Source organism: Crocodylus siamensis, chromosome 1 (genome assembly GCF_052110815.1).
Source record: "Crocodylus siamensis isolate JL-2025a chromosome 1, ASM5211081v1, whole genome shotgun sequence".
Classification (NCBI taxonomy): Eukaryota; Metazoa; Chordata; order Crocodylia; family Crocodylidae; genus Crocodylus; species Crocodylus siamensis.
Window position 1 is genome coordinate 11402565 of NC_143395.1, and position 18730 is coordinate 11421294.

Consider the following 18730-nt stretch of genomic DNA (forward strand, 5'->3'; position numbering starts at 1 on the left):
ATCATTTTTTGTGGAAATATTGATGATTATTGACAAAACACTGAAATGTACATTGCTGACATTTACAAGGAAGGAAAATTAATATTATCAGAGGGCTAATGACAGTTCCAATGTATTAAGGTCAAGGGTGATATAGGTAAATGCACCCTTTGATTAGGTCAGTGCTGATGCCATACCTTGTAGGTATTACCTTTTGTAACCCTAATGCAGGGAAAAGAGGGCCAGGAAAGAAAAATCAGAAAGGCCACTTTAAAGCCAGAACTTTTGTAGCTCTAAGGCAGGGGCGGGCAATTATTTCAGGCGGAGGACCGCTTACTGAGTTTTGGCAAGCCATCAAGGGCAGCACGAAAGGCAGCCAGGGTAAGATAAATATTAATTTTCTAAATTTTTTAGGGGCCCATGGGCCAGATAGAATGGCCTGGTGGGCCACATCTGGCCCGCGGGCTGCATTTTGCCCACTCCTGCTCTAAGGGAAGGTGGATCACCTGCAGCAGGAAAAAGCCCTGCCAGAGCAGCCCAGTGATCAGTGTGCTTGGGGTCCCAGTTGCCAGGAGAGAGATGCAGCTGAGCAGGAGGGGATAAGCTGCCCACTGTAAGAGAGAGCAGAAACCTCCTGATGTGAGATGACTGACCCTGGGCTATGGACTTGCCCCTGCAGAGCCCAGATTGCAAGCAGCTGGCTGCAGAACACAGGAGTGAGAGGGGACAGGAGATTAGCAACACCTGGGCCAGGTGAACAGGAAGCTCAGCCAGCTGACCAAGGCGGCACAGATGACGGGGATATAAACTCTGCTTCAGAGCAGGAGAGTGGACAGGTTGCCCCCTGCACTGGAGAAGGACAGAGCCCTCCAGGGAGACAAAGGGCGTCAAATTCAGCAAGGGGAGATGCTGCCCAAGAGAATGGGGAACTCTTTATGCTGCCTCTGGAGCAGTTCTGGGGGATGGAGAGCACCCAGAAGTCTGAGGACTGTTTCTGTTGGCGCAGGGAGTACCTGGGGAAGTAGGTATGCCCTGAGGACTGAAAATGTGGACCTGATACAGGGCTGGTTTTTCTTTTCTTTTCTTTTTTCCTTTGTTTGTTAGTAACACCTGGTGGACTGAGACAGCTGTTGGGGTACAGGGAGGGGGAGAAGAAGGGAGTAGAGAGGCTGCAGTGCAGAGTGCCCAGCATCCTGAAAATTTTTCCCACTTTTTTTTCCTTTTCCATTTTCTTCTTGGTTTTGGAGGTGGAGGTAGATGGCAGCCTGTACCAGGAGAAGGCCTGTGAGAGGGCTGAAGACCAGATGGGCTGGGGGCAGTAAAGTAAGGAAAGCTGGAGCCCAACAGAGTTGAGGCCCCAGACAAGGACAGAGGAAGAGGGTGAGAGAGAGGAAGAAAAGGGCGGACACCTACACTACCAAGTTGGCCTGGGAGCCAGGGAAAGAGGAGGGAAAAGCAAGGCATGGATGGCTAGAGTGTGGGTCAAAGACAGCCTCCTAAACAATATATTAATTATACCAAAAGGCAATCAGGACTCATGGTAGAGATGTTTATACTAAGGCATGGCAGGCAGGAGAGAGGAGCCAGATTAGGGAGCCAGGGTAGGCAGATAGGTGCTACACAGCCACCTGGGGGGTGGGGAGGGAATGTTCACCCCTGAAGGTACACCTTGGTTTTAATTCATGATGTTTGATGATGCTTGAAAATGAAGTGTTGAAAAATTAGTATTATGGGTTTGGATTTTATTTATGAATTTTATTTATGGATTTTATTAATCTGTTATGACTTCTATAGTCATATAGTCTAGTTTCTTTTTTTGCTAGTTAAAAGTTGCCAACCAATAAATATAGAAAATGAAAAATACTTGGAAATAAACATCAATGTTACCCATCAAAATTCATAAATTAAAACCCCAAATGCCCAAGACTAGTTATAATTTGCAGGAGGAAGATCTGTAAAAGAACTTAAGTTTCTCCATTTTCTGAGTTTAGCTAAACATCCTGGCTATGCAGATGGCCTAGTCCTCCTCACCGGTGAATGCTACCAAATCCAGAGAATGCTGGAGATCAGCTTTAAGGTAGCTAGATGGATGGGGCTCCACTTCAATGACTGTGAACATACCTTCCTGCATAACGACTGAAGGAAAAGAAACTCTGTCTTGCCCACCACTGTCAAAATCCAGGGCAAGCCTATGAGACACCTAAAAGAGAGAGAGAGAGCTACCTGCACCTGAGCACACCAACTGGCCACTAGATGAGATAGATGCTAAAGGAGACCATCCATGAGTCTGTGCAGGATATCCACCAACCTGACTTCTTCCTGCTGGCCCCCTGGCAGATGATCAATGCCTTAAACATCATCTGCATCCCCCACATCTTGTTTACACTGAGAGGCTCAGCAGTTCCCAAGACACATTTGATGAGAGTGGACGGTGATATGAAGTGGCTCTTGAAGATGTGGATGAACCTGCCACTCTGGGCTAGCAGTGATATCCTGCACATCCCCTACCAGCAGGTGAGTCCTTATCCAGGAGACCTCTGCAATGTCACATCCTGTGAGTGCCCTTAAGGAGACCACCTAGACGAGGATTGCCAGTCTGCCATCCAACAAGATCTGGCCACATTCCTGAACAGGTCACAAGAGGGCAAATCCCGGTGAGAGGGTAGGGACCTTGCCTCACTGTGCAGCTAAGCACACGACATCACACAGCACCTCGGGAAGCACATTGGTTATTGCTGAACATGGCACAAAGAGGGGCAGGAGCTAGGTGTCTCACTGCACCCAGCCCTAACTGCCAACTGCACTATCATCACCCCATACAGGGACCTGCCCATAGAGGTTCCTGAAGGATGCTGTGTGGAATAAGTACATCAGTGCCTTGAAGGTAAAACCTGACCAGGGCAAAGTTTTTGAGTTCACCTTGAAGTGGGACACCAGCAACCATTGCACGATCTGTGGGGACTTTATGTGCTTTACAGATTGGTGCTTCATCTATCAGGACCATCACGACTGCCCGAACAGTGTTATCCTCCACAGACACTGAGACAAGAGGTGCTGGAGTTGCAGCTACAAAAGTGAGAAGCTCTCCCACTTTTTGTCCGTAGTGTCATGTTGCAACTTTTAAACCCCTTTACGCTGAGCTAATGCAGGCTGCATAACTAAGCCCAGTCCTTGGCCGCATTCACAACACATGTACCCATGTAGCTACCGTATGTGGGGTCCTATATTGTCTTCCAACTCCACAAACGCATTAAATAGCCATAATTTTTTACATTTTCTAATCCATGGTTGAAGTTCTAGCAAAATTCTTTAAAAGTAAACATTTTTATATGGAAAGTAAATCCCGGCAGGGCATTTATGCAGCGGACATGGCAGAAGAGTGGCCACACTGTACTGAATACATCTCATTTTTGAAGCCAAGTAGTCTTGGGCCTGGCTAATACTTGAACAGGAGACCACCCTAGAATTCTAGGCACCTGGATAAAAACCAAGTAGTTGTGGTCAAGCAGCTGGTAAATAGTAGGACCAAGAAAGCAAATGAAGGGCAAGTCTGTTTGCTCCTGTCACCACGGCTGAGCAAACAGATGGGAATAAGAAAAAGGAAATAATATATGGCATGAAAAGAGCTATATGTGCATTACTCACAAACCCTGAAGAAGGATGAAGTCTGAATTTGCACTGCCCCAAAAGGAAATGAGGGGGAAAGCAATGAGTTTCAGTCCCTTACCTGATGTATTACTTTTCCTTCATAATGTGTCAGCTGGAGTAGTTGGTACACTGGGGGAGGTTCAGTCTACATCCTAGAAATCTATGCAATAATGTAAAGATTGCTGTCCACTGTGCTAGACCCAGTGATACAGGTAGCCCAAGACAGAGAGTAACAGAGAAAATGATAACCTCTAGTTCAGCCACCTGCTCAAAGCAGGCTTATCCCTGACTAAACCATCCCAACCAGGTGTCTGTCCAACCTGCTCTTGAAAATTCCCAGGGATGGAGTTTCCAAAACTTCTCTAGGTAGCCTGTTCCAATGCTTGACTATCCATATAGTCAGAAAGTTTATATTAATTTCCAATTTTCTCTGCCAGATCTTGAGGCATTTGCTCCTAGTACTGTTACCTACAGCCAAAGAGAATAGCCTATCCCCATCCTCTCTGTAATCACCCTTCAGGTATTTGAAGATACATCTTTGTTGAAGAGTGGGACAGTAGTCTAGGTGAATAGAGCAAAAGAATCACTTTCCTTGATTTGCAAGTGACACTCAGTTTGCTATTTGGCCTTTTTTTCCAACTAAAGCACACTGTTGGCTTATATTCAGTTTATGGTCCACTGTAACCCACAGGTCTTTTCTGCAATACTGCAGCCTAGCCAGTCATTCTCCAGTCTGTATTTGTGCAAGCAATTATTCTGTCCCAAGTGCAGGACTTTGCACTCATCCTTGCTGAAACTCATCTGACTGGCTGCAGGTCATTTCTCCATTTTGTCCAAGTGATTCTGGATTCTAGCCCTACCCTCTGGCGTACCTGCGACTGTCTAATTTGGTGTCATCCACACATTTGTGAAGTATTAACTCAATCCCTTTGTTCAAATCATTACTGAAGCTGTTAAACAATACTGGACCAAGACATTCCCCAGGAAAGCCCCGCTTAATACATCCTCCCAACTAGACAATGAGCCACTGATGACTATTTGTTGAGTATGACTATGCAACCAGTTATGTATCCACGTGTCAATACTTCTGTCCAGTTTCTTTCCTTAGTTTGTTAATGAGAATGTTGTAGGACAGTGGCATGTCTCATCCACTCCTCTACCCCATCCACAGAGCCTGTCACCTTACCAGAGAAGGAAATCAGGTTGGTCAGGTAAGACTCTCTCTTGGTGACTCCATGCCGGCTGTTCCTGATTGATTTATTCTCCTCTAGGTGCTGCACAATAGATTCCTTAGGACCTGCTCCATGATTTTTCCAGATAGAAAAATCTTCCTCTCATTTTTGACATATTTGTAAAAACCCTTTTTATTGGTTTTTATGCCCCTTGCTGGTTGCATATTAATTCATGCATTGGCCTTCCTAATACTTTCCCAGAATGCCCATGCTAATGTGACCAAGCTTCCACTTTTTGTAGGATTCCTTTTTTTGAGTTTCAGCTCCTCCGGCCAGGCAAACTGGGCAAATGAGAACGTAGGCTGGCAATGCTGAAACTGTCCTTGAACATCTCCTTGACGCACTATAATTTTATATTCTTCGCAAATCTGATGTGAGCTTTAGTAGATTCCCACTGCAGAGTACTGAATATGCTTCCTCTCTAATTCCCATGGAATGTTTGCATGACAGAATAGGACTTGGAAGAGGCACAGAGTGCAAAAGCTATTTCTTTCCTAGAATAATAATGGTATATTTCTGTATTATCATGACGTGGCTTTAGAAGACAGCTAGGAATATTTACTGTAAATCTACCCCAAGGGCAGCTACTGTCCAAACCAATTACTGTTGGTCACGTTATGATAACAGACCCCATGTTTTTCAGAAAATGCAGTGACACAATTCTGCATGAGCAATGCTAAAAGAAATTACCACTTTAAATACTTTTTACTCCTCCTATGACTTGGATATATGAAATCCATTTGATTGATGATGCTAGAATTGGCAAATTTATATATAGTATAATAAACCAAATAATCAGAGAATCTTGCCCATCCAGAAAAGAAAATATTTAATTCCTGTAACTGTAGCACCATGTGGGCAAGCCTTTATGAAAACAAGACCCTTTGAAATTAAAGGGAGCATTTGCGTGAGTAATACTACCCGACTGGGCCCGTAAACTGTAAATATAAAAGAAATCTGTTGTATGTAACATAACACTTCTTGTTATTTAAATATAACATTCCCAAAGCCACACAAATGAGTTTCCTTCTTCAGTAACATGTGAGAGATGATAACTTGACCTATTGCAAATGAGGCGGCATATTAGCAATGCCTATCCTTTTTGTAATTTATTTGTTTACTTTTATTTAAAGTAGCCAATTAAAAAACACTGTGTCGAGTGAGTGCATTCTAATACAACCCCTTCAGGAATACAACTCAGCCAAATGAAACATAATTATGGGAAACAAAATGTGAAATTTCAAATCAGTTCACTAATGAAGTCTAAAAATATAAGTAACCCCATCGTTCTGACTGGCAAGACCTGTTCTTTCACTTAGGGGATCGTTGTGTGATTACTCAAACCTGTGCAAGAAGGGACTGTCAAGTCAAACAATAAAAGAGAATATCTCACAAATTAATGAGATAGATCTCACTGCTGTCAGTAGCAGATCTTATTATAATGCTGGCCAAGGTTCCCCAAAAAGAGAGAGCACATCTTAAAAAAAAAAAGAAGTTAAGGAACCAGATTTGACTTATATGTTTGAACAGCTTGATACCAACACATTGTGCCTCTATCCCTTTCCTGAGAGCAATCTGTCTATCATGTAAGAGTGTGAAATCAATTGGGCTTTAGAGCTTGAATCCCTTAAGGGAGAAATTAAAACTAAAAATATTTAAAAAATGACCCACATTCAAACTTATGTGGTTTATATTAAGATCCCTGTTCTAACATGGCAAGATTTTAAGGTCTGGTTTCCAAACTCACTTTTCTTCTGCCTCCTGCCCCTTTCTCTTTTTTAATTTTTTAAAATGTATTTTTGGGATAAAAGTAAATAATGTATGTGCTTGTTTGACACTAGATTTGACAAGCTAAATTATAGCTGAAGCAGTAAATCCTTTTAAGATTAGAAATGGAGGAAGAAATGATTTCTTCCCTGTACAACAAGCTCTGCTTATGAGGTATTTCTGCATGCATGCTTCATTGTCTCTTTTTACCATTAAAAAGGGAGAATAAATCAGCTGCTGATGACCATAAATAGAGAAGCCAGTTAAATCTAATTCCTGGGAAAACAGCTGTCTAGCCTACAATTTATGAAAAATAACATGGTTAATGTGTCAGCAGTTGTCACTGTTTAGACTTACCACTTGTTTCAGTATTCTGCTTCTCAACTTGTCCTGGGAACAAAGATTCCCATGAACCAAATGGGTAGAAAGACTTGCTTCACGTGACTGGCTTTTACATGCCTTCTTCTCACCGTGGCTCTTATGTTTTTGGCTGAGTCTAATGTCCCACTGCTTCCAACCCTCCGGTTCACGTGTCACAATTCTGCATACATCATGGAGCTTACACTGTTCTGAATCTGACATTTAAAGGGGCAAGGCTGGCCTTTAGAGCACCCCAGATACCCTATGATGATCCCAAGGCTTTGATAAACAAATATTAAAAGCTTGCCATGACAAAAGTATTTTTCCCTGTTAGGTTATATTAAGGTTTGGAGTTTGTAGCATCTTGCAGCCAAAGGTATCCTACAAGTAAGTGCCACAGTTGTTTGGGAATGGTAGGCAACAGCTGATAGGGCTGAATTTATGGGACCTGAATAGGGAAAAACTGTAACCCTATGCCTAATTTTAAGCATGCAAGTCAACTCATCGGCTACAAATCAGACTACTCAAATGCTTCCAGACGGGCACGTGTTTTAAGTATGTTGATGGATTAGTCTTAGTCGAACACACTGATAGAGATGGCCACAAAGGTTGGGAACCTTTGCTCTATAAAAGGAATAGCTTCAGCATAAGCTCAATGCATCTACTAGCACCTCTACAGCTGAGTCTCTCAGGTGCTTTCTGTAAGCCCCTTTCCCACCAGGATTTATAACTTGTAAACATAACTTCGCAGACAAGGTCTTGGTTCAAATGGTTATTTGTGAAAAGGGAAAGGACTGACAGAAACAAACTTAACACACCTCTTTACCATTTTTTAGCTCCTTGCTTCTTCTCATTTCACTCAAAGGCAACTTAACATTTTAAAGGAAATGAAAATTCAGAAGGCCAAACTTGCAATGAGGTCTAATCACACTTGATAGTTGGATCAAAAAACTGGAGTCTCGTCCAAATATTTTGTTTTGGAAAATGACTGCTAAGTGTATTCCTTAATTTCTTTTGAAGAGACATTTGGTAAGGGTCTGCACATGTCAAAATACAATTTATACAATAAGCAGTAAGAATTATTGGGCTAATTGGTTTCTTTTTTCTTTTTTGAGAGAGATTCTTTGGCCTTAACAGGTCTACATAACAGACCTGAATAGCTTGAGTGAGTGAATAAGTTTCATGCAAATACAAATCTGTATATTATATTATAAACCCAATGGAGTCTTTGTGGTCTTTTTTTTTTTAACCATTTTAATAAATTTTGCTGACAGGTCTACTTATGTTTATATGTTGACAAGCTACATTTTACTTCAGCTTCACATGTGGGACATTTATGATTTTTAAAATAGCGTGGGCAAACCTTAAAAGTGAAATAAAAACTAAGAGCCCATACAGACTAGATTATAAAAATATTCAAGGGCCTCCAACTGTAACATTTCATTGAAACTAAATATTGTGGATCTTTTAGGAAGTGCTTTTGAGCAAAGATCAACTTTTGAGGAGGTCAGATCCACTGTTCACAGTCTGTTGTCACACTTGAGCCCAATGAAGTGGATAACACAGAGTTTCACCTTTAACTGAACTTCTTGGCTTTCTCTTGGTGTTAGTCAATAATTTTATTTTAACCTGTTTTGATTCCCAGTGAGGTGAGTGGGGAGAAGATGGGTAAAAAAAAAAAAAAAAAAAAATTTACAGTGTTGAACTAAGGCACAACTGAAGCCAAGGAAAGTGGTCTGACTTATAAATAAATAAGCTGCACCTCAAAAGAAATCACAGAAACTAAAAAAGGCACATAGCAACAGCTGCCTCATGTGCTTTGAGATGTGGAATAGTAGCTCATTTGATGGACCCTAAAAGATGTCATTCAACACTAAAAGAAGTCCATGGCTTTTCTTTCTCCTCCTCTTAAGAATCGGTTTTGTCATCTTTAATTCATAAAAGCTAGTGCAGAACACAAGGCAGAAAACGGATGCGGGAGTGTTGGCACACGTACATCAACAGCAAAGCTGCTTTCACGGGAAAGGCTGTTGCTTTTACTGCTTTTTGGCACACTTGACCCAATTCATTCCTGAGAGCGTGAGCACTATGGTACCACATACCAAAAACAACGTTAAGGAGTCCAGCCTGACTTACCTTTTGGATGCCAAGGATCTGTGAACTCGTACTTTCCTACGCCAATAGTCCGTAGCATTTGTACCCCATTTGTGTTGTCCTGACTGCCCGTCTGGTTGGGAGGAGGCTGAGGAGCAGCCTGCCCATTGGTGGCTGGAACACTATTGGGTAGGGCAGCCGAAGGCAGAGCAGGTGGAGGTGGTGGCAGAATAGGGCAAGTCATGTGACCATTCCCTACCGCGGTGTGGCCTGGATGAGTCACCTGGCCAACCCCAGTCATAGAAGACATGGTGATTGGCTGGCTGTTAGTGTAGAGAGGCTGGCTTTGCAGGTTCACAACCATGTTACTCAGAGGCTGTGAAGGCTGCTGTTGTAGCTGGTAATGAGCTGGCATTAATGGAAGCTGGGGGGTAACGTGAGGAGGGAGGGAGGGTGTAACTCCAATGACGGGGGCCTGGACGTTCACTGCTGGGCTGAAGGTTGGAGGTTGAGTCATTCCATACGAATGCGTTATAAGAGTTGGCTGGCTACCTGCTGCGACTGTTGTCACCCACGGCGCTGTACCTGGAGCACAAGGTGGAAAAGGAAAGCTAGCAATACAAACCATCTTGGCAAAAAACCCCCAAACTTTCTCTTTATGTAAATGCTGCCCATACTGGAACCTTTTAATGGACTCTATAGTCTCTTTTTCTTTACAATACATAAAGTAGCACAGGATCTGGAACTATTCCAAACTGATAAGTGCCTAAAATTGCTACAATGATGTGAGTGCAATTGTTAAAATACTCATCAGGTGACATGCCGCATGTTTACAATTTTATGTATTTTGTGCTTTACGCAGCTTAAGTACATGCTTCCAAGAAAATTAACCTCTTTCCCCACCGTGCTTTCATGGCTCCCTGACAAACACTCTGCGTATATAATAATGGTGCTCCAGCCACTACAAAGAGATTGTAATTAGGCGTCTGGCATAGCAACACAATGTATGATATGTGTCTGGAAGCTGGAAATCATTTCAGGTAGTTCTGGACATAAAAGAGGTCTTAAAGTATTACACAGTGCCTTTTATTCTGGTGAAGGCAGAGAAGGTGAAAAAACACTTTAATGAACTTGCAGGCATCTTAATACATTTATATTAGCCCTGGTATAGTAGAAACTTGAGGGGGTCTTCACAATGAGAGAAAAATCCAGCTATAGCACAAAAAAAGACTCACAATAAAGTCTAATTTAGAGAAGTAATTGGAGATAGTGTATTGAATTCTGCTTTCAATGATTTTCCCTTGTAGAATTACAAATGAGGTTGAAAACATACCTGGGTTTTCATTCTCCCTCATCTGTTTAGATGGTGGTTCATCTGTGTCCCAGGGTGTAGACTGATTGATGGGTGTCTGTCCCCACCTAACGCTAGTTGCAAGTCCTTGAGGCTGATTTTCAGTCTTGGAAATGCAAGGTGTCTACCAGAGAAAAAGACAAATTGTGGAATAAAAATGTTTAGAATAGATGGAATAATTATTGTGTCAGACAGCTAGTAGCTTTTTGGTGGTGGTGTTGCAGCCTAAGACTGTATCTGAAGACCTCTAAATACCATTTTTTTTCTTCCCCAGGTTTGCATTATATGTCAGTAAGGCACTACACAGCGTTTCAAAAAATATCTCTGGAAACTTTAGAGAACTGCCATTAAAAGCTCCACCTTTTTCAGCAATAAATTGCTTTGCATTCTTCCCCCCACCCATTTTCTTTTTGCCATAATAATATCTATTTAGAGAATCACAGTGTATATAAAAATGGGACAATTTTCTATTTGCTCAGCCTCCTTAAAAAAGTGAGTTTTCATTTAGCAGTAAGTAAGAGAAAAGAGAAAGATGTATTTACAGCTGTACGACAAATTACAGTAGAATAGTGAAGAGAAGCCTTAGTATTTACTGTCTGGAAACACCTAAAATTGAACACCAGTTAAAAAAATAAAGCTGTGTAACAGTCATCTGCTGTTGAAGCAAATAGACTGGCAGCTCCTCAGAGTTGTTAAAATAAGTGTAAACAGGGAAAAGATCAGGCCTTGCTAATCATGAAGGGGGAACAATCAAAAAGACAGTTCTGTATAAACAGTCACATGGGATAAAACATTCAGTGAAACACCTCTTCTGTTTTACAGGATCTTTCCAAAAAGCCAATATCCCGGCTGCAAAAAAAAGCTCTGTAGAAAAATACAACGCTGCAGTGGGTCCAACCTAACCAGTACATCAGCCTATTATATCACTGTAAAAGTTTTTATTGGTACTTGAAGCCATAAAACTAAAGTGGACTTGGCTGTCCAGGAGGCAGGGAATGAGCATCAAGGTTTAAAAGACTGAGGAACATGAGATCTGCCTGCCTGAACGTCTACTTGTTGCCTTATGGCCTAGGGAGTAACTTGGCCCTGAGGCTGAAGGTGGAAAGGCTGTATCTACAGAGGAGCTTGGCCCTCCTGCACCAGTGAAAGTCCTGTCAGCATTGCCAATCCCATTGCTCTCTGCTGCACCTTAATTTCCCTTGGTCACATGCCCCAACTGGCCCACTGCGCTTCCCTCAAAATACAGCAGCTCCTACAGAGTCCCTCTGCATTTCTTCCTTTATCCAAAAACCATCCACTTAACTTGGGGGAAGGGAGAATATTCATCTTCCTCCACTCCACCCCCGGCTAACACTTCCATTCAAGCTGTTCCCCTCCACTGTTCTCTGACTCTTCATTTCTCTTGCCTACCTCCCTTCTCTATTTCGTGCCCAACCCCACTTCCTTCATTTCCTTCATCATTCCCTTCCTCCTCTCTTGCAGCTTCTTTTAACTACTCTTACTTCCAAGGTACCCTTTTCCCCATAACCCTTCATCCTCAAGCTCTGGGGACCCAGGAATCAGAAAGCGTGTCTACACTTGGGCATTTAATGTGCACTAGCCTGATTTAAGGCGCATTAAGAACGTGTGTCTATATGTGCGTGCCCTTAATGCATCTTAAAAATGGTGATTTTATGTTACATTTGATATATGCATAAAAGCAAGTATCAAATTTAGGCGCAATTAGTTAAAGTGCATTAATGCACATGTAGATGTGCTAATGCACATTAACACAGGGACTTTAGGGCTGGGCCTGCCCACCCACTGAGGAGGCCAGCCAGAGCAAGCCCCAGGGCTCCTGCCTGGTCACCTCTCCTCCTCCAGGGCTGGACTGCTCTCTGGCAGCCCCTTGCTACAGGCTATAAAAGCCTCCCTATTTTGTGCCTTGGGGCACACAGCACAAGCAGCCTGAAGGAGCCAGTGCTGTCTGCAGGAACCCATCAGGCCCTGTGTGCCCCCCTGGACAGGATCCAGGCAGCCTCTGACTGTCCTGTCCCCTAGCTGGAGCTGCTCCTTGGCACAGGTGAGTGTTGCAAAGGGCTGCAGCCTTGTGCATCCCTTGTCCAGCCCTGAGATCCCCCCCAGAGCTGCTGACCCTGCTCTCTATGGCAGCAGGACCAGCACCTGCTCCCTGCTGCTCCTCGCCCCCAGCTCTTCTCTCTTTGCAAGCACTGTGGTGAAGCGCCTTCACTGCACAGCTCACAGTCCCTGCCCATGCCCCTGTTCAGGGTGCTGCTGGCAGCCCTCCAGGGCTAGCATCACAGGGACAGTCACACAGGGGCACAGAGAGCTGGTGTGGGAAGCATGTACAGCACTTTGTCCCCACTGAGCTCCGGCTCTGCCCACGTGCCCACACCCATGCTGAGAGCCCAGGCTACACAACCTTGTGGCACTACAGGGCAGAGTTGACATCTAGAGGCAGTTCGCGTGGGGCGGGTGCTTGAATGCCCACATTTATGAAGCCATATCTGGTAGGATGAATGTGTGAGGTCACTCCTGGATGATGTGGCAGTGCCACGTGAAGCCCAAAGTCTTGTGGGCACAGAGGGTGGCCGTGACGGAGTTCAATCATTGGTTTGGTTGTGCCCAAAAGACCATACCCTTCATGCAGGAGCTGACCTGCATTTTGGCACCCCCGAAGATGCCGCTCCCCTGCAAATGTCACCAGCCGGGTGGCCTGCCATCAGCCGCACCCCAACCTGAAACCTTGCAACAGTTTTTTTTCTGTTTTGAACTTTTCCTGTGGTTCAAGTAAAAAAAATCCATAGCAAAATGCATGTGATTTCTTTTACAGGGGAGGGATATTTTTTTTATTAGCTATGCTGTGAGAGGTTGCTCTAGATGCAGCTAAGCTGTTTGACAAAAGAATTAGGATCCTCTTTGCACAGGGGGTAGGGGACATAGGAGAAGTAACAACAGCACTGCACTGAGCACCACAGCTCTGCCCTCCAGTCTTACTGGTGCAGTCTCCCCTCAACAGGAGTAAAAGCTAGTGAGAGGGAGAAATGAACCAACTCCATTCTTTGTCTGTACGGTAGGTGGAATACATTCCCTAGCACCACTTATCTTCATCCCCTATGACAACATCATTTACTAGAAGATGCAGTGCCCAGTACTGGGCATTTTAAACAGGACAGTGAATGAATAATGGGGCTGGAGGCAGAAGAGTTTCCAAAAGAATTCACAAGTCAGTTGCCACCCCTGTCTGATACCATGGATTACTGCTTCTTTCAACCAGTTGGTCTCTAAAGTACCACCCTGTCCTGCCTTCGGCCTGACTTCAGACTAGGATGGCTAATCACTTCTGCACCCCTCATAAGGCAAACATCTAACTGGGATCGGTTAGTCAGACAAGAACCTGCCTTGAGCATGGGTTTGGAGTAGAGAACTTGCTGAGACCCTCGCAGACCTACTTTTGCTATGATTTCTGTATACTACTGTGCATCTCTGGCAAGTGAACTGTGTTTCTTTGTTGCATCTCTGGGGGCTTATGAAATGTTTTAAAAGTAAGTTCTGGGCACTGCTGTATTGTATACGATTCAATGCGGTAATCACCATCTTATCAGTACAAGCTTTATCACACTCCCCAAATTGCTTGAAAGCAAACAGTAGAGTATCTATCTACATATATATACACATACATACACACACACACTCTCTACTCTATATATATGACAAAATGATATCAGTGCCCTGAAAGAGACAAAGCCAGGTCTCTGTCATAATTACAACAGAATCCAAGTATCGTACGTATAGAAGTGGGATGAAAATGGCTAAACCCCGCGTCAAATTTTGGAAAAATTTAGCTCCAAACTTCAGAGCTCTACAACAAATCAAATCTGAGCACCTACTGCAGACACGTCTGGAAATTTAGTAAGTTTATATTTGAATCTGGATCCAATCCCTATAGTCTGAGCCTAAGTCTAGGTCAGTGATTCTCAGTCAAGGCCCAGCCTTTAAAGGATGCCATCAGGTGAGAAGAAATAAGTGCTGCTCAATTCACAGAAGTTAGGGAGGGGTGCCTTGAGTCCAAAAAGGTTCAGAACCACTGCTCTAAATATTACGATGAAATTTAGGAAAGACACTAGGGCCAAAAGAACCAATAAAACAAGCATGATGGGAAGGCCCCTGCTGGTTTCTTACCAACAAATCAATCAATCAGTTCTGCTTCAGCAAATTGTTAGCATTTTTTTAAGACTAAATTTCCTCAAAGCCTGCTCATAAATCCTGTTTCTTAATGGCTCAGTGGATTTATATGCACAAGTCCAGCACATCGCTTTTAAATGGTACTCCTAAGTTTGTATTTATTTGCTCAGAAACAGCTATAGATTAGTTGGTGTGGAATCACAACATGCACTAATGAGGCAAAATTTAGACAATACTAGACAGATAAGGAGGAAAGCAGTTTACAAAAGTTCCTGATGTTGATTGTATTACTGATCTCTGATCTACATTCTGGGTTGTTTTTCTTGCTAATGACTAGTATGAGTGTCACCTGGATCTGACTATTTTGGAGACTAGTGCTTTGCTTATTTGGAAAGCATAATTCTTTCCAACATTATCAAATACAAGTCTGTGTATGTGAGTGAAGGTGCACACAAGCACTCAACTGAGGATTGTAATGTGTGACATAAACAGGTAAAAACGGCCTGTATTTTGCTAGTTGTGTTTAGGGAAGAGATGGGTTCCATTAAAGTTCTGCAGACTTCACAGAAACTAATTGTGCTATGTCACACTTTTATCTTTAGCTTTCATGTCAGATGTGCGTTTGAATTAAACAAGGAACACATGAAAAAAGTGAAATGCATTTAAAAAAATCTATTGAGTGTGCATTTTAAAATGTTGCCAAATGCCTATTACATGAAAAAGACAAGGTGGTTTCTAAAAGGTCTATTAAAGCCCATCCGGTCAATAGCACATATTGGCTATTTCATTGACTGAAATACACAACGGACCAGAAAGACTACTGAATCAATAATCAGCATATTTTTAGAGTCCCTCAATAGGACTCATTTAGTCTTTGCCTTTAATTACAAGTAAAATTGAACAAATGAAAACTAGATGAGAATTTTTTCTTCATTATTTTTTTGTTTAAAGTTACCATTAAGCAAACCAGGTGAGCCTTCCCATAAGGTACCAGGTCAGCTTACAGTGTCAAATGCTTTTGTCAAATTGATTCAAGCTCCATAGATCAGCTACATGATGGTATGTCTGGCAGAGGAAAGATCAATGCCTTCCCACCTGACCCATCACTTGTGACAAGCAGTGTCAAACAAGGAGATCTCAGGCCAATGTTGGTCATACTGGTCTATGCAGCAGTGATATAAGATGATCTATGACCTCCACGTGGGAATTGGGATTTGCTTCTGAACTTCAGGAGAGTTATTTAACCTCTTCAGGATGTGTGCTGGGACTAACGTTGCCAAATACATGACACAAGAGCTCTGATATACTCATAAGATTTGATAAACAGAACAGTGAACACAGGTAATCTGCTCCAGGGAAGACCTTCAGCTGCTGGAAGACCATTTTGTTACTTCTGAAACCAGCTTTGGACTAACCATCAGTCTAAGCGAAAATGCACTTAAGTGTCCACAAGTCCAGGAAAAAGAGCAAATCCATCAATGGCACTGAAATCCCAGTTGTTTATAAGTTCACTGAGTTTGAAAGAGTTTTGAGCAATTGTGCAGGCATTGCTAGGGAGATAGGCTCTCACCTCCAGTAACCTGGTACAAGAAGCTGAGAAGCTGGCCAATGACAAAGTGCCGCAGCATGTTGACTACATGCCATCAAAGTGTAAATAATGAGGTCAGACACATGGCTCAGGTAATACACAGATACTTAAGCAGCACCCATGTGGTAAACTGGAGACCAGGGAGAGGAAGAGAGAGAGGTTGGCCAACAAAGTGCAACAAGGACATCTTAAACTGGACTGAGTGGAACCTAGCAGCTAATACTTTTGAGCTCTTAGATTAGGGATGGGCAATTATTTGGGCTGGATGGCTGCTTAACCAGTTTTGGTGAGCTGTTGAGTGCCACCCCCAAAATGTGCACACACAAGTGTGCATACACATCCATGCATGTGCATACATATTCCCTGCTGCTATGCTGGGACTGGTGCCACAGCAGCAGCAGGAGCATCAGCCCACCCAGGGCTGTAGCTCACCCCCTCACCCCATCTGGAGCTGGGACCTGCTGGCTGCATCCACAGCTGGGGGTGGGGTGGGGGCTGCTTCCACATAGAGTCCCCTATAGTACCAGCAGAGGCCAGCCTCTGCCAGTGGCACCTGGCTGCAGGCCTTCGCGCTGTCCTGCCCCACCATCAGGGCTCCTGGCGCCCTGGTGCACCCGCACACATGCTCCCCCCAACTCTGTAGCTCCCAGGAACCCTAATGACGGGGTGGGGTGGCATGGGACAGCGGAGAAGCCCGCAGCCAGGTGCCACTGGCAGAGGCTGGCCTCTGCTGGTACTATAGGGGACTCTATGTGGAAGCAGCCCCACCTGCCCACCACCCCACATCGCATGGTGGCTGGAGTCAAGCCACCGAGGCTTCAGTGTGGCTTGCTGCTGCTGCCACCCACCCATGGGCTGGATAAAAATCAACTGGCGGACTGAATGCAGCCTACAGGCCATAGTTTGTCCATCCCTTTCTTAGATGATAAATGCAGCACCAAGGTGATGGGAAGTATAAACCTTTTGGAATAGGAAAGCCACTGGGCAGGAAAAGCATGCCCATTCACCAGATTTGACTTGCCTGTTGGTTGGCTCTGCAAACTATGTAACAAAAGATGCTTATTGTGCAGAAGCCTGCTTACCCACCATTCACCTCGGCCTTCCCCACTGTGGCCTCTGGCGCTTGCCCCCATTGTTATCTTTGACTATGAGGGATTCAGGATGACAATGACCATTAAAAATCATGTGAATGATAAGATATCACACTTGAAGTCCACTACATTGTGAAGAGTCACTCTGAACAGTGCTGGATTTTACCCTGCCATACGAAAAGGTGAATTTTAGAGAGCAGTCTAGGTTTCACACTGTTGCTTTTATCAGTTTGACATACGGCTTGAAAAGCTAATGAAATTAGCTTTCCATGTGGTAATGTTTAGTTCCCCCATTTTTAAATGTAAATGGCTCTCCCTTAAAAAAGTTTACACCCTACATAACCTCTTTCTATTTTGACAAGAAATTGATTTTATAAATAACCTTTCCCCCACATACACACACTAAAACTAATTTTTTTCCAGCCATAAAACTCTGTTTTTCCCTCTTCATCACATATAAGACTATCTCCCATTTATGAGCCTATCTGTTCCCTTATGCCCAGATGACACTTTAAATTCCGTTTTCCTTGAGATTCAGTATTTAATTCGGAGACCGAGGAGAATGTCATAGGAAGGAACGTGCAACTGTTTCTCAAGATAAATATGAAACAAAATGCCTGATCTTAAAAATGTAGATTTTCCCCCTACCCACTTGAGAACATTTTAATTTACCTGAGCTTAATACTTGGAAGTTAATAATCAAGCAGTAAACATTACAATAGCAATTAAAAATGATTCAAAAGACTCTCTGCTATCAAAAAGGATATCTTGACTTAAAATACTAAATCAGAGCAAGGCCGTTTTGCATACATATTGGGCACACCTCCCATGTTTCAGAATGGCACTCATCACAAAATTAAATTTATGCAATGAAATGAAATGCGAGTTTTACAGTGAAGTTCTTATCTGTAGGATTTTTTTTCTGAGTATTATATTTCACAAATCAGATTCAGGCCGCTATAGTCAGTCTGAAAAATAAAAACTGATTAATAGCTTAGAGCTCAGCTCAGAAGTCAAACCAATCCTCCTAAGTTATTGAACATAACTGTCTTACACCTTGCAGTGCTAGGCAGAAGTTGACTGCATGCGAGAGGGTCAAGCAGAGGGCTCACTGTCAAGGTATGTAAATTCCTAGGTCTTGATAAAAATGGGTGGGTTGGGAGTTTGATGATGGGAGAAGAGACCTTTTCACCAGTATGTTCTGGTTTAAATCCAACCCAGGTCAGGAGTGACTAGAGGTTAGAATAGGGATGGGCAAAATGCAGCCCATGGGTCAGATCTGGTCTCCCAAGGGATTTTATCTGGCCTGTGGTGGGTCCCAAGCATGCAGCCCAAGCGTGGGGGGCAGCCCGGCTGTGGCTCATGTGGCTGGTCCCACCGCCCCCAGGTGTGGAGTGTGGCTGGGGTGGCATGGTGGCTGGACTTAGCTTCCCAG

At 43.4% G+C, this 18730-nt stretch overlaps 1 protein-coding gene across 9 annotated transcripts in view; it reads right to left on the reverse strand.

Annotated features, from left to right (window-relative positions):
* The window catches only part of KLHL29 (kelch like family member 29), a 578088-nt gene that overhangs the window by 184798 nt on the left and 374560 nt on the right, over positions 1-18730 (reverse strand). For all 9 annotated transcript variants that reach the window (XR_016439874.1, XM_090031549.1, XM_090031531.1 and 6 more), the window contains 2 exons: positions 10414-10555; positions 9123-9665 (listed from right to left, as the gene is read on the reverse strand). Coding sequence is in view for 8 of the 9 variants with exons in the window: in XM_090031549.1 (XP_089887675.1) it covers positions 9123-9665; positions 10414-10555 (685 nt within the window). In the remaining variant the exon portion in view is untranslated. The remainder of the gene's footprint in view (positions 1-9122; positions 9666-10413; positions 10556-18730) is intronic.